This window comes from Alternaria hordeiaustralica, assembly GCF_023758085.1.
Source record: "Alternaria hordeiaustralica strain BMP 2776 chromosome Unknown scaffold_27, whole genome shotgun sequence".
NCBI lineage: Eukaryota > Fungi > Ascomycota > Dothideomycetes > Pleosporales > Pleosporaceae > Alternaria > Alternaria hordeiaustralica.
In genome coordinates this window covers 238,758-261,553 of record NW_026056799.1, presented here as the reverse complement: position 1 = coordinate 261,553, position 22,796 = coordinate 238,758, and the positions used below count along the sequence as shown (strand labels likewise).

At 53.3% G+C, this 22,796-nt stretch overlaps 12 protein-coding genes across 12 annotated transcripts; 9 read left to right on the top strand and 3 right to left on the bottom strand.

Moving 5' to 3' along the window:
* Positions 1-387: 387 nt before the first annotated feature.
* J4E84_009285 (uncharacterized protein) lies at positions 388-2,733 on the bottom strand (the record flags this gene model as incomplete). The annotated part of the gene is made up of 4 exons (XM_049391848.1): positions 388-396; positions 444-1,446; positions 1,506-2,143; positions 2,194-2,733. The coding sequence occupies 4 exons, from the start codon at positions 2,731-2,733 to the stop codon at positions 388-390; spliced, it is 2,190 nt and encodes a 729-aa protein (XP_049240486.1).
* A 529-nt stretch (positions 2,734-3,262) lies between these two features.
* J4E84_009284 (uncharacterized protein) lies at positions 3,263-4,055 on the top strand (the record flags this gene model as incomplete). The annotated part of the gene is made up of 3 exons (XM_049391847.1): positions 3,263-3,598; positions 3,680-3,880; positions 3,939-4,055. The coding sequence occupies 3 exons, from the start codon at positions 3,263-3,265 to the stop codon at positions 4,053-4,055; spliced, it is 654 nt and encodes a 217-aa protein (XP_049240485.1).
* Positions 4,056-4,287: 232 nt separating this feature from the next.
* On the top strand, positions 4,288-4,912 carry J4E84_009283 (uncharacterized protein; the record flags this gene model as incomplete). Its single annotated transcript, XM_049391846.1, has 2 exons — positions 4,288-4,315; positions 4,365-4,912. 2 exons carry the CDS (start codon positions 4,288-4,290, stop codon positions 4,910-4,912), a joined length of 576 nt encoding a protein of 191 aa, XP_049240484.1.
* A 463-nt stretch (positions 4,913-5,375) lies between these two features.
* Positions 5,376-6,921, top strand: J4E84_009282 (uncharacterized protein; the record flags this gene model as incomplete). The annotated part of the gene is made up of 3 exons (XM_049391845.1): positions 5,376-5,570; positions 5,624-6,365; positions 6,419-6,921. The coding sequence occupies 3 exons, from the start codon at positions 5,376-5,378 to the stop codon at positions 6,919-6,921; spliced, it is 1,440 nt and encodes a 479-aa protein (XP_049240483.1).
* A 488-nt stretch (positions 6,922-7,409) lies between these two features.
* J4E84_009281 (uncharacterized protein) lies at positions 7,410-9,737 on the bottom strand (the record flags this gene model as incomplete). The annotated part of the gene is made up of 2 exons (XM_049391844.1): positions 7,410-9,632; positions 9,717-9,737. 2 exons carry the CDS (start codon positions 9,735-9,737, stop codon positions 7,410-7,412), a joined length of 2,244 nt encoding a protein of 747 aa, XP_049240482.1.
* Positions 9,738-10,196: 459 nt separating this feature from the next.
* Positions 10,197-12,437, top strand: J4E84_009280 (uncharacterized protein; the record flags this gene model as incomplete). Its single annotated transcript, XM_049391843.1, has 3 exons — positions 10,197-11,815; positions 11,866-12,004; positions 12,057-12,437. The coding sequence occupies 3 exons, from the start codon at positions 10,197-10,199 to the stop codon at positions 12,435-12,437; spliced, it is 2,139 nt and encodes a 712-aa protein (XP_049240481.1).
* Positions 12,438-12,996: 559 nt separating this feature from the next.
* J4E84_009279 (uncharacterized protein) lies at positions 12,997-14,088 on the top strand (the record flags this gene model as incomplete). The annotated part of the gene is made up of 1 exon (XM_049391842.1): positions 12,997-14,088. The coding sequence occupies one exon, from the start codon at positions 12,997-12,999 to the stop codon at positions 14,086-14,088; it is 1,092 nt and encodes a 363-aa protein (XP_049240480.1).
* A 342-nt stretch (positions 14,089-14,430) lies between these two features.
* On the top strand, positions 14,431-15,909 carry J4E84_009278 (uncharacterized protein; the record flags this gene model as incomplete). Its single annotated transcript, XM_049391841.1, has 1 exon — positions 14,431-15,909. The coding sequence occupies one exon, from the start codon at positions 14,431-14,433 to the stop codon at positions 15,907-15,909; it is 1,479 nt and encodes a 492-aa protein (XP_049240479.1).
* A 1,412-nt stretch (positions 15,910-17,321) lies between these two features.
* On the bottom strand, positions 17,322-18,101 carry J4E84_009277 (uncharacterized protein; the record flags this gene model as incomplete). Its single annotated transcript, XM_049391840.1, has 2 exons — positions 17,322-17,775; positions 18,088-18,101. 2 exons carry the CDS (start codon positions 18,099-18,101, stop codon positions 17,322-17,324), a joined length of 468 nt encoding a protein of 155 aa, XP_049240478.1.
* A 1,002-nt stretch (positions 18,102-19,103) lies between these two features.
* J4E84_009276 (uncharacterized protein) lies at positions 19,104-20,372 on the top strand (the record flags this gene model as incomplete). The annotated part of the gene is made up of 1 exon (XM_049391839.1): positions 19,104-20,372. The coding sequence occupies one exon, from the start codon at positions 19,104-19,106 to the stop codon at positions 20,370-20,372; it is 1,269 nt and encodes a 422-aa protein (XP_049240477.1).
* A 1,060-nt stretch (positions 20,373-21,432) lies between these two features.
* Positions 21,433-21,910, top strand: J4E84_009275 (uncharacterized protein; the record flags this gene model as incomplete). Its single annotated transcript, XM_049391838.1, has 3 exons — positions 21,433-21,439; positions 21,503-21,529; positions 21,582-21,910. 3 exons carry the CDS (start codon positions 21,433-21,435, stop codon positions 21,908-21,910), a joined length of 363 nt encoding a protein of 120 aa, XP_049240476.1.
* A 90-nt stretch (positions 21,911-22,000) lies between these two features.
* Positions 22,001-22,554, top strand: J4E84_009274 (uncharacterized protein; the record flags this gene model as incomplete). The annotated part of the gene is made up of 2 exons (XM_049391837.1): positions 22,001-22,193; positions 22,253-22,554. 2 exons carry the CDS (start codon positions 22,001-22,003, stop codon positions 22,552-22,554), a joined length of 495 nt encoding a protein of 164 aa, XP_049240475.1.
* Between the last annotated feature and the right edge of the window lie 242 nt (positions 22,555-22,796).

Sequence of the window (22,796 nt, the reverse complement as noted above, 5' to 3'; positions counted from 1 at the left end):
TTGATTCTTTGCTTCCATGGACTGTAGGATTAGTTGGGTCATTTCGTCACGCTCAGATGAGTCGCGACAATTCTAACAATTGTTAAAAGAGAGCAGACAACTTGGTGGCTAGTACATACCTTCAATAGAGCTCTGAGCTGCAAAATAAAAGAGTGGAGGAACTTACATTCCTCCCAGACCTCTCGATCGAACAACAAACGATTCCACGTAAAGCACTGTTCGATGAGAATAACGAGAGGGACACCCACATCTTCAAAAGCCGCTTGAGGCACGTAGGTTCTTTTCAGTGAGTGCCCGTCCATGAGAGACCTCTGCAAGTAACGCATATAACCCCTTCGTTCAGAAGCCTCCTTGATCGCTTCTTCTCGGGTAAAGGTTACCAAAACCTCAATCGATCTGTAGAGCGTATGAAGACGCAACGACTTTTCTCCGTCCGGGCATACAGCACTTTTGCCATGGCCCAGTAGGTAGTCTTTCGCGGATTGGTGGACAAAGAGGACTTTGTCATTCTGCTCTGAGAGAAATGACCCACATTCTCGAATGATGTCTCGCATCATTCCTACTTTATCGCCAACCTGGTCTAGCTCTTTCACTAAATGGGCCAATTCGTATGTCTGAGGAGGTCTTGGTAATATTAGCACTACCCCGAGCACAAACTTGTAAAGCTTCGATTCCCGCTCATCTAAGCTCTGAACTTGCTGGAGCATCCTTCCGTACAGCTGTTCGAGCCCAGGAGGGAAGGACTGCATGTCCTTTTTGTAGAACATGCGTTTCGAGAGCTCTAACCTCTTGCAGACTAACGCTACCCATAAGAAGGTCCCTCCAGCATTCTTCTTTAGGTAGTCGCGGATCGTTTCGGTATCCGTTGGGCCCAATCTCTTCTTATCAGTCAACGCTTTGACTTTGTGTTCAATGTAGGTATCGACTGCATCAAGTATAGCTTCGGATTTGGGGTCGAGTTGAAGATGGAGCATTTGAGGATGCTCAGTAAGCACATCGCGAATATCGTTCCAGCCGCGTGAGGAGATTATCCACTTGGTGTGTGGTAGCTTTCTTGAAATCTGTACAATCAGTTCCAAGAGTCTTCTTCGATCTTCGGGGTCGATGCATTCGTCCATAGCGTCTATGATGAGGTAGATTTTCCCATGTCGTATGTACATGTCGTCTAGCATACTGGTAATGATCCCGGACAGAGCTGTCCATGTATTCGCGTCGGCGAATAACTTTTCGCCCACGCGATCATACTCCAGCCGTACATAGCGTACAAGTGAGGGCTGCTGGCCAATCAGATAATGGATGAGGCCCCGTAAGACTGCCGTTGCGTTGTTATTGTTCGGTTCCGATGTCTGGCAGAAGAAGTAAGACATGAGATCACCCGCCGCCACAGTTTGCGCGAGTGCGTCAATGATGCCGCACATAAGCATTGTTTTGCCCTGACCGGGTGAACTAGAAGTTGTTAGTACGTATTCCTCATCAAACCACGACATCGAATGCTGCTAACTCACCCTTCAACCCAGAGTAATCGCTCTTCACGGTCATCCCGCCAACGCCGATACTCCGCATTGTCAAGTATCCATCGGAAAGAGGCATCCAATAATCCTCCTTTTCCATGTTTGAGCCTTTTCCTGTCGTGACTGGGGTTCGTCAGGAACAGGTCTTGGAGACACTTGCTGTCCGCGGCACTCTTCGTATACGCCAGAGAGTGCGCGGTTTGCTCCTGGATACTCGTCACAATGTTATGCAGGCTGATGTCCTGTGACTTGGCTTTTTTCGCAATAGTTTGGAGTTCGTTGCGGATTTCATGCGTGCTGAATTGAGCTGCATCTTGGCGTATCGATTCTTCCATCTCCTTGATGGCAGCCAGCTCACCTTCCCAATCATCCCACTTGACAAGGTCTCTTGCAAAAACAGTGCCACGTTTGCGATGGTATGTAATGATACTTTTGATCTGGTATGCCAGAAGACGAGTGTAAAGGTCGACGAGATTCTTCTCGAGTTGATCTTGCAGCGGCTGCGATCGTCGGGCTTCTTGGTTTCTCTCTAGGAGAAGATCAGCTAGATGCCAGTACCAATCCATCCTCGATACGACGTAAGCGATTCCATCTCTATTAAAAGACTGTTGGGTGAGTGGATTCATGAGTATCTGACATGCATCAGCCATGTGCTTGCATCATCAAAGTTCGCCAGCCATACATCAAGAGCAAGGCAGATCGGTACCCAAGCTATAGAGGCTTCTGGAGAAGCTCTGGTAGCTGTTGCGACGCTATCCTTGACGACATTGAACACCTGCAGGCCTTGCGCGAGTGCTTCGTTAGTCGCAGCTGCCTTCTCCGTCCTGAGCAATCCAGAGTCAACGAGCTGGCGCATCTGCAGTGATCTTGGCTGCCCTGAGCTGATGTTGTTGATCTGTGTATCGAGGTCCACGGCCTTAAGCTCTTGTCCATCGATTTGGCTTGATAGGATGCTCTCATAGTGTTCGATCAATTTCGGATCCTTTGATATGAGCTGGTCGTATGCCAGGTTCCATAGACGTCCGGGTAAGCTCTCCGCTACCAGTTCTGGGGTGCTGGTGCTCGGTGACTGTAGATCCGTCGTGGAGGAGGTTTTCGGCCCCTCCTCGCTCCGCTTCTCTTGCAAGTCGTCACTGGTGGGCACAGCGACTTGTGGTGCCGGTATCCTAGGCCTGTCTCGATCCTTTCCGCGAGGAAATCTGAACAAATTGCAACATCCCATTATTGCGGAAGGTATGGAAGGCGAGTAAGAAGTAAGGCGAACTGGGAGGGAGAAACAAGATGCAATACAGCCTTGCAGCGACTGTGCCGCATGAAGCATGCATGCGGGGGCCTACCTCGACATCATTGGCCGTCCACCCACCATCCGATAGCATGCATGGGGAAAGTATGTCGTCGCAAATTAACCAAGGCTGTACTCATCCGATGTAGCATTCGATGATTGGATCAGAAGGGCTTGTACGCCGAAGCGTGCGTACATGCCGTTGGCTTCGGGTGCAGTGAACGCCACCGTCGAAGAGTGCGCCATTTCATTGGTGTCAGATCTTGCGCTGAGGTCGGATGCCGTCGCGCGGTGTTGAAGTGTTGGAAGTGAACGACGTGGACGCGTCGATGTTGTCTGAGGGTTGCAGCGCGACTTCCTGCTCATCTTATCAGCGACTAGTGGCGATAACGTCATCGATCACCAACACCAACAGCCTCACGCATCCCATCCCATCCACACCGAGCCAGCTAATCGTCCCGCAACCAAGATGTCGCCCAATTCTTCCACCACAGAGAAAATAACCCAAATCTACACTCCCGACCCCTCCGGTACCGAACCCGCCAAAACCCAAGCCGTCATCTCAGCACTCGGTCTCCAGGTACATGTCGAAGGCGGCTACTATGCCGAAATCGATCGCAATCCTCTCACCATTCCGAACCCTTTCTTAGTGAAGAACGGCGGCGATGAGGAAGAGGATGTGAAGAACACGGCGGAGAAACCCATGTCAGGTGACAATGCAATCAGGAACGCGAGCACGAGCATATATTATATGTTGAGTGCAGTGAATCCTCAGGGACACTTTCATCGTAATAAGGGGAGGACGGTATGTTGGAACGCTATTTCTCAGGACCTGGAATGCAGGCAAAAGTAGTAGTGAATTACTGATACTGAATACTGTCTATAGGTACACACCCTCATCTCAGGTCGAGGTCGCTACGTCCTGATTCACGCCGACGAGCCTGGCACTAAGAAACGCATCGAAACTTTCGTTGTTGGCACCGACGTCACGAAGGGAGAGAAGAGCGTGTGGATTGTTGAGGGCGGGAAGTACAAGGCGAGTTATCTGCTCGACGGAGCGGACGGGGAGAGGTTGTTGATCAGCGAGGTATGTGCTTTCACCCATGATCAGTGACTACATACGTCTGACTAACGCGACTCTTCAGACTGTAATACCCGGCTTTGAATTCTCGGATCATGATTTCCTCACGATGGACAAGTTCAAGCAGATTGTTACGGATGAACAGGCGAAGGAATTGGAGTGGTTGGTGAGGAAATCGTGAGACCACACCCAATATCAGACGCATCACGTCGGATATGCAGATTCACCTGCAAAAAGCAAATGCGACGCTAATAACCTGCATTGACTGTGGCGGAACGCGGTGTCGCGTCTTCACGTGTGCGTGATGAAATAATGGCGGGGCGACTCAAGTCCACTATCGATAACGGGCAAAATTGTCGATATTCCGTCACGCAAACCCACGCTCAGCGATTCTCTCAGCAACACAACCCAAAATGACTTCAGCATTCGGCCCAATCGCAGGTGAGTAGTCGCACCGATTTAAACACTCATTTTCTAACGTCCCCCGCAGAGCAACACCAGGACAAATTCGACCTCGGAATCTGGCACGCGCTCTTTAACTGGAACAACCTCACCGTCGCTGTCCAAAACCAATGGGGCGGCCCCGACTCCTCCGATAAGCGCGACTGGCTCGCAGGCCAAATTTCCGAACTTTTCGCCGCAGAACCCCTCACAGACCAAGAAGATGTCGAAGTTGTGCTGCTACAAGTCCTCGAGGACGAATTCGGCGTGCGCGTAGAAGACGAGACCGAAGTCGCCGTTGCGCGCGAGATCATGGCGATACGGAAGGAGATTGGCGAGGGCAACACAGCGATGGTGGATGCGCTGCAGAAGAAGTGGGAAGATAGGAAGGGCAAGGAGGTTGCGACTGGGAGTGTTAATGTCAAGGAGACGAATCAGGACTTTGAGGGGGATAGTGTGGATGAGGAGACGGATGAGGATGAGGATGTCGATATGGATGATGTGCCTGCGCTTGTGCCTGCGAAACCGAAGGCTAAGCTTGAGCCTGAGATTGATGAGGACGGCTTTACGACGGTGGTTGGCAAGAAGAAGAGATGAAGAGGAGAGGGAGGAAAGAGGAGCAGCGATACCAAGCCAGCTGAGGCAGTCGAAGTGCTATGGATGATGTGGGTGACCACTACATAGACGGGGATCTATGAATGCACACAACAGACACCGCGCAGCAAGCGCGCACATCAGCAGCGAGTGGCGACGCCATTAGGCCGGTGTGATGACCACCTTTGAGCATATCGGAAGAGGAAATTCAGACTCAAAATGAATTCATTATCGTCGCGTCAACAGCCCTGACCATTGTTTGTGTAACGCGAGCGTGCCTGAGCTGGTGATGTACGCCCAACTGCTAGCGGCAATTGCGGAGCTTCATGCATGGCCCCGCCCGCATTTGACCTGCACCCTTGATTGACCCAACCAGCCTGTGTCTCACGACCACAACAACATCCTTAGCCCCCACCCTATACACGACCTCCCCTACACCTCGCCTCCCTTCTGGACAGTCGTAGCTATGGATTCCGCCTACGATCACATCCAGGAGGAGAGCTACCCGCAGGACCCCACCAAGCAGTCCGCCGGCGGAGATAACACCCACCAGGAGACGACCAACAACTTCAACGCCGAGTTCCAGGATGCTTACAAAGCTATATCGAGCAGCCCGTGGGCGGCGCGTTTGGGAGGGTTTCTAGGCAATGTGCGGAAGCAGGTAAGATAGGCGTGCGGGATTCAAGCTACCCTTTTTGACCATGTGCGGTGTAGGGCGAGCAATACTACGACAACGCAAGCAAGCAATATGCGCCACAGGTCAAGAACGCCTCCGCCAGCGTCTCCAACATCATCAGCCACGCGCGCAAGATCTCCCTCCAACCCGGCGACGCCTCGAGCTCCAAATCTGCGTCCACCTCCCAAGACGCTTCCACCGAGAAAGCGACCGAAGACACAGAAGCCCACCCCGACCGACCCGAATCCCTGACCGCAGACATTGTAAAGGAGGCAGAAGGCATACTATCGCGCTTCCGCTCCGAAGCCGCAAAACGGCTCAAAGACGTCGAAAAAGCCGAAGACGCCGCCGACGAAGCGCTCCTCAAATTCGGCAGCAACATCCGCAACTTCCTCCGCGACGCCGTCACCATCGCGCCTCCCGAAGCCGGTTCGCAAGCCGCCAAAGACGGCGACGTGCTTTTCGAATCCAAAGACAGCAGCGGCAAGAAGGTCGTTCACGCTACGCGCTTCGACGCCCAACTCCACGTTATCCACTCGACGCTCGATTCCTTCCTCAAAGACCCCGCGAGCCCGGAGTGGGAGAACTGGAAGGCGGGCTTTGATGTGGAGAAGAAGACTGAGGCTATTGCGAAGGATCTTGAGAAGCATGAGGAGTTGAGGAGTGCGATGGAGAAGTGTGTGCCGGAGAAGGTGGAGTATAAGGTGTTTTGGTGCAGATACTATTTCTTGCGCCATGTTATTGAGAGTGAGGAGCAGAGGAGGAGGGAGATGCTCAAGGGTGAGTTGCATCTCTTGCTCTGGAATAGGATGGTGAAGCTAACATGTGAACAGCATCCACACCCGCACCCGACGAAGAAGTAGCCTGGGACGAAGACTCGGAAGAAGAAGACGACGATGACGAAGACGAAGAAGAAGATGACGACGAAGACGATTCCTCCGAAGAAGACGACTCAGACGACGACTCCGACGATAACGCTACCGTTACCAAACCTACAACCAAACCCACCACCACCGCCGCCGCCCCATCTACCTCTACCACAACCACAAAACCCGCTTCCACCACCGCAACCAGCACAACCAAACCCCCAACCGACCTCGCCGCCTCCGTCAAAACCCTCAAACCCACAGACGACGCTAAGCCAACACCCGCGCAACCCCGCCGATCAAACGATGAGAAGAGCGTCGCGGATAGCGACGCGAGTTATGATTTAGTTTCTGGAACTACGACGAGGGCGCCGGGGAGTCCGCAGGAGGGCAAGGATGGGAAGGATGGGAAGGATGGGAAGAAGAAGGTTGTAACTGAGGAGAGTGATGAGGAGGAGGACTGGGAGTAGGGGGTTTGGTGAGGGGATGGGATGAGGATGGGTGGAGGTGAGGGGTTGGAGGAGTAGGGGTGGGGATGGACATGTGAATATGAATATGAATGATATGGGGTGTTTTCGGCGCGATGGGATTGTGTGTTTTGGTTGTTTGTTGTTTTTTGGTTATGTGTTGTGTGTTGGTTTGATGGGTATGAGATGGGAGGAAGGGGTATTCTGATAGGATAGTAAAGTCATGTGAAATATCTTACTTTTTTGCTATTCCATGGAAGATCAGTGAGGAGTGCTCGCTCGTTATGCTATGCTAATTCATGATATTTGAAGGTGCATTCTATGAACGAAAAACAAGTGGTATCTAGAACGCCATTCTGATGCTTGAAATCGCTCGCTCGCTCTTTCTACTCTAAACACAAAATGGACATGGGACTGTTGACAATCTGCCCGCCCTTGCCCCTAAAACTCATCCCTCGTCGAAGTCGTGGTCTCGTCAACTGCAAGTACTTCTAACCCGGCCTAGCCACACTGCTCGGCGGGGTATCAGGCGGCACACTCCCCGTACGCGGTACCGCTGTGTTATTGCTTGACCTCCGCGAGAAGTTGGGCTGTTTCATCTGATTGAGATGCTGACCCGGTTGTGTGGTTGCTCGTCGGAGGAGCGGGCTTGGCGAGGAGACGTTACCCAGACTGTGTCTTCCAGAGAACGAGATGTCGGCAGAAGATCTCGAGCGATGACCCGATGAAGGCATAGGCGTAGAATTAGACGGGGTTGGTGTACTACCCCGCGAGCGCGAGTAGGGCGATAACCCGCGCTGACCAATGGGATAACTGTCGTAATCGTAACCTCTGCCGTCGTTCGCAGTGGGCGTATCAGTCCACCCATCGCGATCGTGGTCGTGTACCTGGTCATGTCCGTGTTCGTGTAATTCATGCTCTAGGTACTCTTCTCCTCTCCTCTTGATGGGACTCTCATCGTAGGGATCAAAGCCTACTCTCATTCTCGCTTCTCTCCTCACCCGTCGCCGCATTTCCGAGTCGCCACCGGCGCCCACTGTACTGCTATCCGAAAGGAAGAAGTTGAGAAACTCATCTGGAATGGCGAGGTGAGAGGATTGTTGGAATTGCTGGAGAGCAGTCAAGCGAATGAGCATCTCCAAAAGAGACAGCGAGGTTTTGATCGCAGGTAGGGACGTCGGTGCTTGTTGCTGATATTGCGGAGTGGGCGCAGACGCCTTTTGCGGCGAGGGAATCATCTGGTTGCTGGAATGCGGTTGTGGGGACGTGGGTGTGCTGGGCCGGAGGTTGAGATTGGAGAAGCGGCCGAGGAAGTCGGGTGGTGTGGGTGTGGTTGCTGGGGATGGGGGAGAAACGTCTTCAGTGAGGTCTTCGGTTTCGTCGATCTCGGAGTCGGTTGTGGGGTCTTCGGTGTATACTTCAAAAGCCATCCACTCCAAGTCCAGCGTGGGAGGTAGTCGCCAGGGGTAGGTTGGTGGTTCAGGCTCTTGCGGGGTGGTCTCTTGCGGGGTGGTCTTTTGCGGAGCAGGCTCTTCAAGGTGTGGTGTCGACTCGCGTCGCAGTTGCTCTTCTAACTCTGTTTGCTCGGTGTCTTCATCATCAGCAACGGTATGTGAGTCTTCGGACTCATAACCGGGTTCCTCGGCATCGCGTTCCATCATGCGGCGTGGCGGTGCTGCATTGACGTCTCGCTTCAGTAACAAGATAGGATTGTTGCTCTCGTTGTCAGAACCAATGTTCAAGATCTTACCCGTATCGGCGTAGAAGATCTTGGACACTTCATGTATGGGTATGATCTCACGAACGCCCGCTTGCTCGACACCATCATAGGGTCCTGGTTGGGGTTCGCCGTCTTCAAACTCATGCATACGGCCGTCATCCAGGTCTTCAACAATGAGCAGCTGGTAAGCGAACTCTTGCAGTACGCTGTCGGATGGAATGTGAGGGTGTTTAGCCTCATCAGCGCGTCGACTGTCCTGCCCAAAGGGTGTCGGATAGTCGTAAACATTGTCCAGTGGAACTCGCATCAGTGTAACACGCGCCTTGTGCATGACCTCCTTCCATGTCGTCTCTCGCACGTCTTCTTCATGAGCTCGATGCGCGTATCCAGCGAACAACATGTACATGGAGAGTATGAAGGTTGGACCAATTTGCTGAGCCCTGGGCTTCGATGCGCAATATTGCATGTCGCCCGAAGTGAGAAAGGTGCTCGCCTGCAAGAGCCGTGATGGTGACACAGTAGCTGGGAGCGTAGTTGAGAGACTGGTACCAGATGTGGTGATCGCCAGATTTATCAGTGGTACAGCATCTTCAATCCGCTCCAGCAGCCTCTTCATCTCTTCGATAATGATCTTCAGCTCGACATCATTCTGATCGCGCGACTTTGCTTTAGAGCTGCCTCTTCTTGCAAGCTGCTCTTCAGCGACGGCCTTCTCGACACGACTCCCTAAGGTTTGGATATCCCACCGAAGAGATTTGGTGAGACCCACTGCGGACTCAAGCGAGGTGTTTCCGCGTGCCGCAATCAGTTCGATCATGTCGATTGCTGGTGAGATAATCTTGATCTTGGAGTCGAGTCTCAACTGCAGAGTAGCGAGTTCTTGCTTTTCTCGACCATCGACCGTCTTCATCAGTCGGCCGCATTGCTTCAGCGCATAGTGACTGGTGATTGCTATGCCGCTTCGGATAGCATAGCTCATAGCCTGCTGGGTGACCTATCACATGTCAGCATAATTCAAGATACGAGAAGATGACTCCCTGTCTGCTATGACGCGTTGGGAGTCAAAGCATAGTCATACCTTTGCTAAGATTGCCTCCATCTTGCCCTATGGATTGGGCTTCACCCTTGTATGTGTGGAAGGGGCGGTTGATGAAGTGGCTGGGAGAGAGGAACCATGAGGTCAGATATCAGGTTGCTGGGGAACGCAACCGGGATTAAGTGCGGCAAGTGACGACAAAGTGAATGTTTGAGGCTGGTGAGTGCCTTTGTTGCTGGGCGCCCTGGCCAATGTTAGGCAGCGAGGCGTTGAGTCAGCCCCACACAGCCACCCAAAGCAACCCCGCCAAATCCTGCGTGGGCAGCAGCGACCCGGCACATTTTCACTTTTCGCCGACGACACTCGACGCCCGTCCGCTTATATACCTGATAGTCGCTCCCTGGCCGCGGGTCGACTTCACGCATTCTCCAATTTACGAGCGACTCAACCGTCCAAAATTCGCACGCCGTCGCACCACACCACCCCGACGACACGACCCATCCCCGCGAGACCGACGTCACCATGGCCGACAGCTGGGAGCAAGAGGAGGAGCGCCTCGCACAGCAGGCGCAGGGCATGAACCTCAACAACACGCCCACCTTCACACCAGGCGCCCAGACATTCACCCCGGGCGCCAGCACATTCGTCCCCGGCCAAGCCTACGGAGGCTACCAGGGCTACAACCAGTACGGCCAGCAGCAATATGGCGGTTACAACCAGTATGGTGGTCAGCAATACGGTGGCTACCAACAGCAGCAAGGCTACCCGCAATATGGGCAGCAATACGGCGGCCAGCAAGGAGGATACCCCAACTACGGACAACAATACCCCCAGCAACAAAACTTCCAGCCCCAGCAGGCGCAGCAAGGCCAGGCGCCCGTACGGATAGCGAAGCGAGGCGACACCGACATGGCTGGCTCAGAGGGTGCCGCACCCGCCGAGGCTAAGAAGGAGGCGCCCAAGGCAAAGGTTCTCTCGATTGGTGGCGACAGCGCGCCTAAGGCAAAGGTCCTCTCCATCGGCGGCGACACCACAACACCAAAGGTTGAGAAGGCAGGCGGCACAAAGGTCCTGAGCCTGGGCACCCCCGCCGCTCCATCGGCAGCGAAGGAGAAGGCAGACAAGGAGAAGGGCACCGCTGAGGCTGGCACCAAGGTCACTGCTGCAAAGGCCATTGAGAAGACTGGAGAGCCCACCCCGGCGTCTGGAGGCTCTGGCAGGACCTCGCCAACACCTTCCTCAGGCCGCAACAGCCCGACTCCGAAGGAGAAGGCTGCCGAGAAGGCCAAGGCACAGGATGTCGAGAAGGAAATGGACGAAGTTGTCGATGAGGCCACCCTTGCCGAGATTTACGGAAAAGAGCACGTCAACATCATCTTCTTGGGTCACGTTGACGCAGGAAAGTCCACCCTCGGTGGAAGTATTCTCATTTCCACCGGCATGGTCGACGAGCGAACACTTGACAAGTACAAGAAGGAAGCCAAGGATGCTGGTCGTGAAACATGGTACATCTCCTGGGCGCTTGACTTGAACAAGGAAGAGCGACAGCAGGGTAAGACTATCGAAGTTGGCCGAGGTTTCTTCGAGACGGAGAAGCGACGATACTCCATCCTGGACGCGCCAGGCCATAAGACATACGTACCGAACATGATCAGTGGTGCCTCGCAAGCCGATGTTGGTATTCTCGTCATCTCTGGACGCAAGGGAGAATACGAGACCGGTTTCGAGAAGGGTGGACAAACCCGAGAGCATGCCATGTTGGCCAAGACACAGGGTGTCAACAAGATCCTCATCGTCGTCAACAAGATGGACGACCCTACTGTTGAGTGGTCAGAGGACCGTTTCAAGGAGTGCACCAGCAAGGTGGTCATGTTCTTGAAGGGTCTCGGATACAACCCCAAGACAGACATCAGCATGATGCCAGTCAGCGCGCAAACATTCACAGGTATCAAGACCCGTGTGCCTAAGGATCTGGCGCCCTGGTACGACGGCCCATCTCTGCTCGAATACCTAGACAACATGCAAGCGCTCGAGCGTAAGCTTAACGCGCCTTTCATGATGCCCATCGCCGCCAAGTACAAAGACATGGGTACCATGATTGAGGGTAAGATAGAGTCTGGTATCATCAAGAAGGAACAGAAGTAAGTCCTAGTGTTACAACCTTTGATCTACTTTGTACTAACGATGTCAGGTACCTCATGATGCCCAACCGACAAACCATCCACATCTCCGCTTTGTACGGTGAACAAGAAGAGGAAATCCCAGGCGCGACCTGCGGTGACCAGATCCGTGTGAGGCTTCGGGGTGTTGAGGAGGAAGACATTCTGCCTGTAAGCAAAGATTGGAAGATTGTTCTGATTGCTTGCTAACTTTGATGACCAGGGATACGTTCTGTGCTCACCAAAGCGCCCCGTCCACTGCGTCTCCCAGTTCGAGGCTCAGGTCGTACTGCTTGACATCAAGTCTATCCTAACAGCCGGATTCAACTGCGTGCTCCACGTCCATGCCGCACAAGAAGAGGTTACCATCACCGCACTGCTGCACAAGCTGGAGAAGGGCACTGGAAGGAAATCGAAGAAGGCCCCGGGTTTCGCTACCAAGGGCATGAGCATCATCGCGCGCTTGCAAATCACTGGTACAGCCGGAAACATCTGTGTTGAGCGATTCGAAGACTACCCACAGCTGGGACGTTTCACTCTTCGTGACCAGGGTCAGACAATCGCTATTGGCAAGATCACGAAGCTCATCACCGACGAGGCTTAAATGGCCGATTAAACCACGCATGATCAGCCCACGAGGAGGAAGAGGAGGAGCCGGATATCTGTATTGACGAAAAGCTGTCGCCATTGAGGCAACATAGCCTGAGGTTCCACGGCGTTTGGACGTAAGGCTAGCATAGACCGAACATCCGAACAATATGATCACGAATATTCTTCCTACTATGCACATCGATGTTCTTGTCGTGGTGATTTGCATCTATGGATTCCAGGGCTCGGAGATAGGCGTCGCGGGATAATTGTGAGACAAGCCTTTTAGTGCCGCAATCAACAGCAACCTTAATTGACCTTCCAAGTCAGGAAGTTGGATGCGTGTGCATGAAGGCTAGCGAGACGCAGAAGTCCATGACGTCACGACGCGTCTTCCAGTGAAAGAGCCTCGTCGCGTGACAGTCGCGTCACAGCCATCCATGGATGGATAGCAAGGCTATGCTTACGTCATCCACTCCCGCGGCCAAATTTCGCGACCGTCGCTCACGCAATGAACCTCTCAACCACCACGAACCTGCGCACGCTGCGTAAACCTCCCTCGCCCACCCGCCACGATGCAGGGCTTCAACATGGGGCGGTACTACCCGCCCGACGCCTCGAACCCACCCAGCTTCAACAACTCCTCCCACCCGCTCGGCAAACGCGCCAACAAGATCACCCAAGGCATCCTAACCGTCCGCTTCGAACTCCCCTTCGCTGTATGGTGCAACCACTGCACCCCACCCGCCATAATCGGCCAAGGCGTCCGTTTCAACGCCGAAAAGAAGAAAGTAGGAAACTACCACACCACCCCAATATGGAGTTTCCGCATGAAGCACAGCGCGTGCGGCGGGTGGTGGGAGATCCGAACCGATCCACAAAACAGCGAATACGTAGTCGTTGAGGGGGCGCGACGCCGCGACTATGGACCTACTGTGAAAGACGATACAGCGGATGGCGAGCTGAAGTTCCTGACAGAGGAGGAGAGGCAGAAGAGGCGGGACGATGCTTTTGCGAATCTAGAAGGCAAGATGGAGGATAAGGGGATTGAGAAGAAGAATAGGGAGAGGGTGGAGGAGCTGTATGATAAAGCGGAGGTTTGGCGGGATCCGTACGATGTCAATGCGAAGTTGAGGGAAGTGTTCCGTGGGAAGAGGAAGGTGTGGAAGAGGGAGGATAGGCATAAGGAGGATATGCAGGAGAAGTTTAGTTTGGGGCTGGATATTGTGGATGAGACGGAGGCGGATAGGACGAGGGCTGGGCTTGTGGAGTTTGGTGCTAAGGATGTGGGTGACGGTGGGGGGTTGGAAGGGTTGGCGTGGAAGCCGCTGTTTGGGGAGGCGGAGGGGGAGGATAAGAAGGATGGGGAGGCGGTGAGGAAGACGAGGAAGCTTAAGGCGGAGGTTGCGAAAGAGAAGTCGAGGCTGGGGTTGCAGCAGACGCTGGTGGGCAATACGAGGGCGGTGGTTGATCCGTTCCTGAACAAAGAGGCTCCGGCGACACCGAGAGTCAATCTCGGCATACTGAAGAGGAAGAGAGACCCTGAGACGAAAGACCCAGTTGCGATCTCGTCGCCATCGGGTCAAGAGAAGGAAAAGACGGATACCGCGGTGCCGATGAAGAAGCAGGCCTTGCTTGGGGCGTTGGTGGGTTACGACTCGGATTGATTGCACGCCTACGCATTGATTGACGGCACCTTACGACACTGTTCTTGCATTTCTCGGCGTTTGGATGAAGGAGCATAAGATACCCCGTTTCCTTTTCATTTACTATCATCAATTCACGCATACCGGTCTTCTGCTGCAGGTCGGCTTTCACACCTACCGCGGTCAGGAAGCTTCACACAATGGCATCGGCTCACGTTCACCATTGCAGTCGCCTGCTCGCTGTTCATCTAACACGATTCTGAAGATCCATCCATGGCCTTTACTGCTGGTACAACCCTGAAAGTTACACTCGCCAATCTTCCACATCGTCAGCATCTGCCCAATACCAAATCCTTGGCAGTCATGAGTTCAACACAAACCCACGATGATGACACACTACAGGTAACTGCTGGGCAGTCACCCAGGGGTATCGGGTATCTACCACCAGAGCTGCTTCTGAAAATCGCCGACTTCGCTGCAGTCACCGATGCGAACTCCAAGAAAGTTCTCTGCAAGCTCTGTCTAGTCAAGCCTCTCAACCCAACCGCGACGGAAGCGCTTTACGCCAACATTCATGCCGGTGCCGACTTCAACCCCGTCCTTCTTATACGAACCCTCCTCAGCCACCCCTCTCTCGCCGCCCTGGTGCGCTCGCTCAAGCTAAATGCAGTCTGGAACGGATATCGGAACCAGAAGTACCGAATAGCGGTATTGAACAGCGATGACCCCAACACCCCTCCAGTAACCCTCGAAGACTTGCAGGGTTTGACTACAGACCCCGTCGTTAAACGGCTACTGCAAGCTCCAGATATTCACTTCGGGGCTGCAGCGTGTGCATTGCTATATCTCCACACACCAAATATACATACTCTGAAGTATGCCGTGGAAGGCCACTACCGCAAACTCAAGCTCCCAGAGCTCTCCATCATGGTATCCACGCGACCATGGGAAATCCCCTTTCTCCCCGGGCCGCTCTTACAGACGCCACCAACCTACAACCTCCTCAAAAACGTCACCATCCGAACCCCCCACGTAGACATCGACCGCATCGCAAAGCTCCTCCAACTACCCAACCTACACCAACTAGAAGTCTGGAACCTGCGCGAACTTCAGCCCCGTCATTCCTGGCACTGGGACGCCGCCCTATTCCCCGACCACACATCCACGGTCCGCCATCTCACTCTGCGCGGCGGCTACCTGCACGTCGACGTCTTGAGTCTAGTGATACGGTGCTGCAAGTCGCTGTCACATTTTGCTTATCACATGGCACGGAATCATAATCATAGGTTTCAGCTGTGGACCAAGTTCGATAGGCCGACGACTATTCACTTCGGCGTTGTTGTTGACGCGCTAAGGACACATCGGGAGACGCTGCGGCACCTGGCGCTGTATAACACGGGGGCGACGGATAGGCGTGTGGCTCCGAACTGGATCCCTGCGTCACTCGCTGACTTGTACAAGCTTGAGAGCTTGTGTGTGGATGCTAGTGTCGTCTTTCCCCGCTACGCATGGGGTAGGCTGAAAGATCTACTTCCTGCTTCGCTCAAGCGACTGCATCTCCTGCATACCTGGTACGAGCTAATGACAGACTGCGTGTTTGTGAGCGGCGCGTTGTATAAGATGTATGATAGATACCTGTTCCCTCATCTGAGCTTCGTGGAGATTGAGGTGAACAGGGAGTTTTGGCGTTGGGCGGAGGAAGTGGAGAAGGAGGATGAGGGGTTTGTGTATAGGGCGTCGGCTGTTAAGGCGTTGAGGGAGAAGGGGGTTAGGGCTGTTTATAGGAATAGGGAGGATATGGGGAGTGAGTGGGCGGTTGTTCGGGGGTGGGACGGGGAGTGATGGGTGTGAGATTGCTTCAGGACATGTTGTTGTAAATTACACGGGATACCTTCACGCCGAATAGAGCGCTGCAATGCATCTGTACCACACCTTTGGTTGGTGTCGGTGAAAGTGAAGGCGCTGACTGCTCCTTCCTCATCGGTACCTCACCAGAAGTCTCTGCGACGTTCCGTATCACCGGTACGTCATGAGCGCCCGAGCGCGACAGGCACGAGATTCGCCACCCGCCAGTATATAATCTGCTCGTCCCCCGTCCCCACTCCTCTGACACCACTCACGCTATTGCCCTAAATGGGATTAGCACATCTTTGCCGCATCTCTGTGCTCCACCTGACATCCCGCTTGTTTAGTCTGCTGCAAGTGCGAATTAACGTTCGCGACCTTTGGGGAGGATCGGTTACATACTTACCACTTTGTTTAACACTCCATCACCAGGGGCAGCCACGGCGCCGGCCACCGTTTTTGTTCCGAGGACGGTGGCCTCTTTTTTTTTTTGTCAATTTAAGTTCTCACCTCTTACTCCTGCGGGATGCTAACAGCTTCACATGGCACAACATTGGCTTCCGTTCTTGTCGCTACTCGCGATTGGCTTATGGGTGAGAGTGCCGGAGAGGGTAAGTGTTGACTGCAAGACTGGTGCTGGACTACTACATATCATCCACATACTCACGTCATGATTGATACATGTTACCCAGGAGGTATTCACTGTGATTCTGTGCAGTGAAGATCATGCTCATGTGTCGATGTCTCTGCCCGACATCCGTGTCGAGTAGACGCACAAGCCTGCAATTGTAAATGTAGAAGTCTGTTGACCCGCATTCGTCACGTCGATCTGGTGGATCGCTACCTATCCTGCACTTCATCGCGGAGGCGTGTTTGCATATCCGGTAATGACAACGGTGACTACTGATGAGTTTGACGACAGGCCGGTCACGGTAAACCTTGATAGAGCGCTCAAGGGGTGAGATCTCGGGAATGTTACCGAAGGGGCTTTCACCCTCAGACTTGATGTCGGGTGAGATTTGAAGATGGTCGCCACCCAAGACAACTAGCCCCACCTCAAGGAACCATTCCGTGGTCAGAATCAGCATCAAAGACGCCTCAGTAGCTTGCGACGCCTCATCCAAAAGGACCATGTTGAACTTGTCTCCATCTGACAGCCCTGGAATACGCTGAATGACCTCACGCTGAGAGGCTGCGGGGGTGACGGCAACTAGTCGAGGCTTGCCGATGCATGCCTTCACGAGCTCCCGGATGGCTGGGCCGCGAGACAATGTAGCGCCAGAGACCTTCGGCTGACCGGTCTAGAATTTACGCTTCTTCTCGGCTCTCACATTGACGTACTTGGTGTAGGTGAGGCATGACTCCTCAGTTGGTTTGGCGCGGGCGTACTTGGCCATCTTTTACGCGGATCAGTCGGAGATGTTGACCCCAGAGATAGAGCTGATCATTCCATCGGAGTAGTCTTCATCGAAGTTGGGGTCTGCCCAGTGACGGTTGAGTCCCTTGAAGAGCGATTCATCGACGGTACTGGCTCCCACGCGACAAAAAACGACCTCCCCGATCCATTGCAGGCGGTTCTCCTGTGCCCATTTGGCGACCTTCTCAAAGACCGCGTCAACGCCATTGTTGGACTGGGCGCTGACGTAGACGTGATAGCCCATGAGGACCATTGCGACGCAGATGGCGCGGAGAGTGTTAGATTTGCCGGTGCCCGGGCAGCCTTCGAGCACGAGAGTGGCGGCAGTGCATCCGCGAAGCGCAATCAAGTATGCCTGCTTCTGCTCCAGATCCAACCCCCCGAACAAGTCCCTGAGCTTGTAGGCGAAGCGAAAAGCCCTTGCAAAATCATGCGCTGCTAGACAACTACATAAGCTTAGTTTGGGCTGGGATACACGCGATGGTGGTGGTAGTCAAATACATAGACCATTACAAGTGCTGAGATGCATGCAAAGGACGCAGAGGACGAATACGATAGTGCGATAAGTAGGTCGCTGTTATATGGAGAACTAGGGAGTACCTCCAGGGTCCTACATGGCGTGCGGTAGCCTTTCAATGATGGGGAATGTCGCCAACATCCTACCTAGGTAAGGTTGGGACTGGAGATGGCCCAGGGTGCTGAGCAGATGCGCACGGTGATCGTGTCGACAGAAGATACCGTCATGCCTTCAACAATACACGTTGAGGTCCATTGTCTTATGCGGTAAGTTTAGCATTACGTAGGATACCTATCTTTGTGCCGAGGTGGCTACGTCATGTCGACGCGAACTAGCGTCGCGCTAGTCAGCTAGGAAGGAGACGCGTCGTGCGATCACGATCAATCACCCATCCGTCTCAACTCATCCATCTACACAACAGAGATCATCTCGGCCACTCCTGCAGCCATCGCATTGCGCGATTGCACACTGCCAGATGTGCAGATGCGAACCCCAATCTAACGCGTTCCTTGCGATGGACGACAACGTGCATGAAGTATGCACGACCATGCGGCGTCTGGTCAATTTTCAGGCCATGAGGTGATGTAGTCCACACGCTCCAACCGAATACTGGATGCCATCTTTGTTTATAGCAGCCTTGCGACAACTCCAAATCTCTTATGATTTGCGGCTGCATCAACGCGAAAGAGTTCGGTCGGCCACTGGTCCTCACACGGTAGTGAGATCCAACCTTAGCCTGCTCATGTTGCTCTCGCGAAACCAACATATCAACGTGTCAGGCGTTCAACAACCCTTCGTCGAGGTCACTGTCGCGACCAGGAAGCTTCACTCTGACTAGCAACGGTCGTGCACCCCCTCCCTCTCACATGAGCCGATCTTGCTGTGCCTCACGAACGCATCTTCCCCTGGAATAGCGGAGGATTTACCTCATACAGTCCAGATTGATAGTGTGTTCAGGAAGAAGTCGATGATAACTCAAACGCTTGGTAGACAGGATGTTGCTCGCTTTTATAGCCGCCCTTCGTCTGACCGCAACGACCAGACATTCCGTTCTTCTTCTGAGTGTCGGCTACCTGGTCACCTCCCGCGGTCACAACTGTTGATCAAAGACGCATATCGGAAGTTGACAGGCGGCTGATGCATGCTCAACAATTCGGTTAACCGGAAGAATTCTTTCAGCTCCTTGCCCAACCCCACGCGACGTTATTATTTCCCAATGTGTAAGAATCCTACATGGCCGGGGTCGCTTCCCACAGCATGGTACCCACTATGAAGCCTAACTACGAGTCAGTCTCCGAGGAGCTGTCCCCAAAGGCAAGAGTGGTTGAGGAAGCAAATGATTATGGGTTGATCAACAATCTCTCGAACCTATTGGACATCCTTCCAGATCTCACCATGAGCAAGATTCTACTCACGGGCGCTACAGGATACGTTGGCGGCACTGTTCTCGCCCAGCTCATTGCAAGCACAGCACCGAGCATCAAAGATCTCACTTTTGACCTCCTCATCCGCGACGAAACGCAAGCTCAGAAGCTCAAAACCGTATACGGCTCCCGTGTAAACACCATCAAATGGTCCGGCCTGGAAGACGTAGCCTTTATCGAAGACACAGCGTCCAACTACGACATCATCATCAACACAGGCTCTGGCTTCATTCCTGGAGGCGCCATTGCCTTTGTCAATGGACTCGCTCGCGGCATCGATGCTGGCAAGCCGGCGCCATGGATACTGCACATATCAGGCTGCACCAATCTGTCCGACCGTCCCATATCGCAACCTCGACGACCCATACGAGAATGGAACGACGAGACGGACAAAGGCAAAATCTTCAGCTTCATGAGAGCACTCGATGAGATGGAGCCCTACACGCAGCGGACAACCGAAGTGGGCGTCTTGGAGGCTGCTGATGCTACTGGCGTACAGGCTATCAGTATCAACACACCATGCATCTTTGGCGAAGGCAGCGGCCTGTTCAACAGACAAGGCTTGGTCATTCCCTTGATCATGATGTACGTTGTACAGCATGGATACGGCTGGAAGCTCAATGAAACAGCGAACTTCGATTGGGTTCACGTCATCGATCTCGCCGACATCTACGTCCTTCTCGTACGGAAGATCCTCGAACGCGAAGATCGCGGCGTCGGTTACCTCCCATCCGGCAAGAACGGTGTCATATTTGCGGCCGTCGGGCGCACACTTATCAAGGACATCAACCAAGGGTGTCTAGATGCAGCATTCGCTGACGGTACCTTGCCACGTGAAGGTACTCCCAAGCAGAAGGAGATTCGATCTGTGCCGCTGCATGAGATTGCCGACAAGCTCACTGCGGGTCGTCGCGATATCGCGGAGCGTGGTTGGGGTGGGCATAAAGCTACGAAAGCGGTACTTGCACGCAAGCTATTGGGCTGGAAGCCAAAGAGACAGCAAGATGCTTGGGAAGCTGACTTCCAAGCCGAGTTGATTGCACTGAAGGAGAACAGGCGCATGGTGACGATGGAGAGCTGCATCGGCGCGACTAAGAAGTAAGCGACGAGGAGCCATCTTCGAGACCTATCCAAGGAGCGAAAGGATCTATACTGCGTATCGACGATTTCTTCTAGTTGGTCACCTTGAAGCTCCTCTGGCGCTCTTAAAACGCAAATAGAACTACGATACGACAATTCCTGCTTTCGTTCTCATCGCGATCCAAACGTGAAAATCGCTCCCCGCTCAGAAGGTCCTCGACGCGTTTCATGCAACAGCGTACGCGGCTCACGCATCCTTCAGCCGGGAATAACATCCCATCGGAGCTGCCTGCCATCCTAAGCGGCAGGTCCCTTGTGTAGGATTTAGCCACGGCATGCGGCGTGGGGTAATGTCCGCCCTCGAGTCAGTGCGGCGTGGAAGTTTATGCGACTCTACCGAGTATGAGCTCATCTTTGCGTCAAAATCCTAACCGAGCCTCACAGACCACCAAGAGTTGCTTCTATTCAGATAATGCAACGGCAGTCTTAGCGCGGCCAGGGGATAGCGATACTGGCTCCAGTGAGATGGTGATCAGACATGAAAGAGATGCCAATTCGAGCCGCGACTGCATGGGCGTCCAAGGCCGTTGCACTGGGGCGAAACGACAACCATGTGATTTACCAACAGACATAACGATCGCCAGCCTGTTCTCCCACGCCGTGAGGCACGGCGGGTGGCCCCGAGTAGGCCAATAGGTTTAGTTATGTCTTCATCTGTGGCTGCAGTGGCACTGGGCTTTGGACGGAAAATCTTCTCCACACGCATCAGTTCTTCTTTGGTGTTTGGCCATCGCAGATGTCTCCACTGCAGAACATGTCTCGTCAAATTCAGCCTCGCGGACTCGAGAGTGACACAAAGCAGTCTTCATTGTTCGCCATCGGCATCCCCTTCATCGCAATCGCCAGTGTCGTAGTATTCCTACGCGTCTATGTTCGTGTACGCTTGATACGGCTGAAACTGGCTACCGACGATTGTGAGTTGATCTCTATAGCTAACTTTAGCAAGCAGCATACTGACAGAGCTGAACTCAGATTTGATAATCTCTGGCGCATTCTTCACCATCTCGCTGTCAGTTGCTAACATGGTTTGTAAGTTTACGAACCTCACGTCAGAGTGATTGAGCTCAAGATTGACTAATAGCCTGTTCGTAGGCGGCTGGTACGGTGTAGGCAAGCACAGTAAGCAGTCAATACTGATCATCTGCTCGAAACTCAGCTGACGGCCTTACAGCACCCAACATCTCCAACGAAGACCTCACTCCTATGTTGAAGGCAAATCTCGCGACACGCCTACTCTACGTTGTAGCGATATGCCTCGTCAAATTCAGCATCCTCGTTTTCTACCATCGACTAGACCCTCGACGACCCACGAGATGGATTGTGTACTTCTTAATGGCATGGGTAGCCGCCCTATCCATTGTAACTTTCTTTGTGCTGTTATTCGTCTGCACGCCGCCGTCGCTGTTTTGGAATCCCGAGGGTCAGGCTCTGCATCCAGAGAAGTGCCTCAAGCAGGACACGCAGCAAGTGTTCTTCAACATCAACGGCATTATGAAGTAAGCATTGCAACCAAAGTCGCAACTTCATGCAGTCTCGTTGACTCTCGCGCACTACAGCATTGTTCAAGACTTCGCCATATACATCCTACCAATGCACATCGTCTGGAAGCTGCAGATGCCGCGCGGTCAAAAGATCGCTTTGTGCGCTCTCCTTGGTGTCGGCCTGGTCGCAGTTGCAGCTGGTTGTGTGCGCTTCTACTACGTTCTCTTCCTTTCCGACGAAGCCGATATTTGGTACTACATGGCCGACTCTTTGAATTGGTGCAGCATCGAGATCTACGCAGGTATGTCTCCTCTCAAATCTTTAATCAAATCCCTCAAGGCTAACTTTGTGTTTTTGTAGCCATCATATGCAGCTCGGCATCCACCTTCAAAGTCCTCATCAAGACCTACCTTCCCAAAGTCTGGAGCAGCGCCGGAAGTCACGACAAGGCTTCTGGCACATCTCGACGTACACAGTCCGACCGATCGCGTAGTGGCAAGTTTGAGATGAAGCGTTTTGGCATCTCGTCGAACAAGTCAAACAGCAACAGGAAGTACGGGATTGAGGGGCTCACAGACCTTGGAAACGAAAGCGAGGAAGCCATTGTGCGACCTGAAAGCAAGATGGGCAGGGATATCGCGGTCTTCGTGACGCAACACTAGCTCATTTGAAAAGTCGCAGTCTCAAATGAAGCTGGACAGCTTGGTGCTGAGCGAAAGAGATAGACAAAAGCATAGCTTGCTGGGAGTTCTGGCGCCAATCAATCATTGAGGTCAGATTGTGCTGTCCGGATTGCTTCTCTAGCTTGTATGCTTATGGATCGCAACGGGAAGGCAAGCCACTTGGCTATATCGTGAACTGGAAGACAAGGATACGACAACGCATTTCCATCACGTGCTGGGCA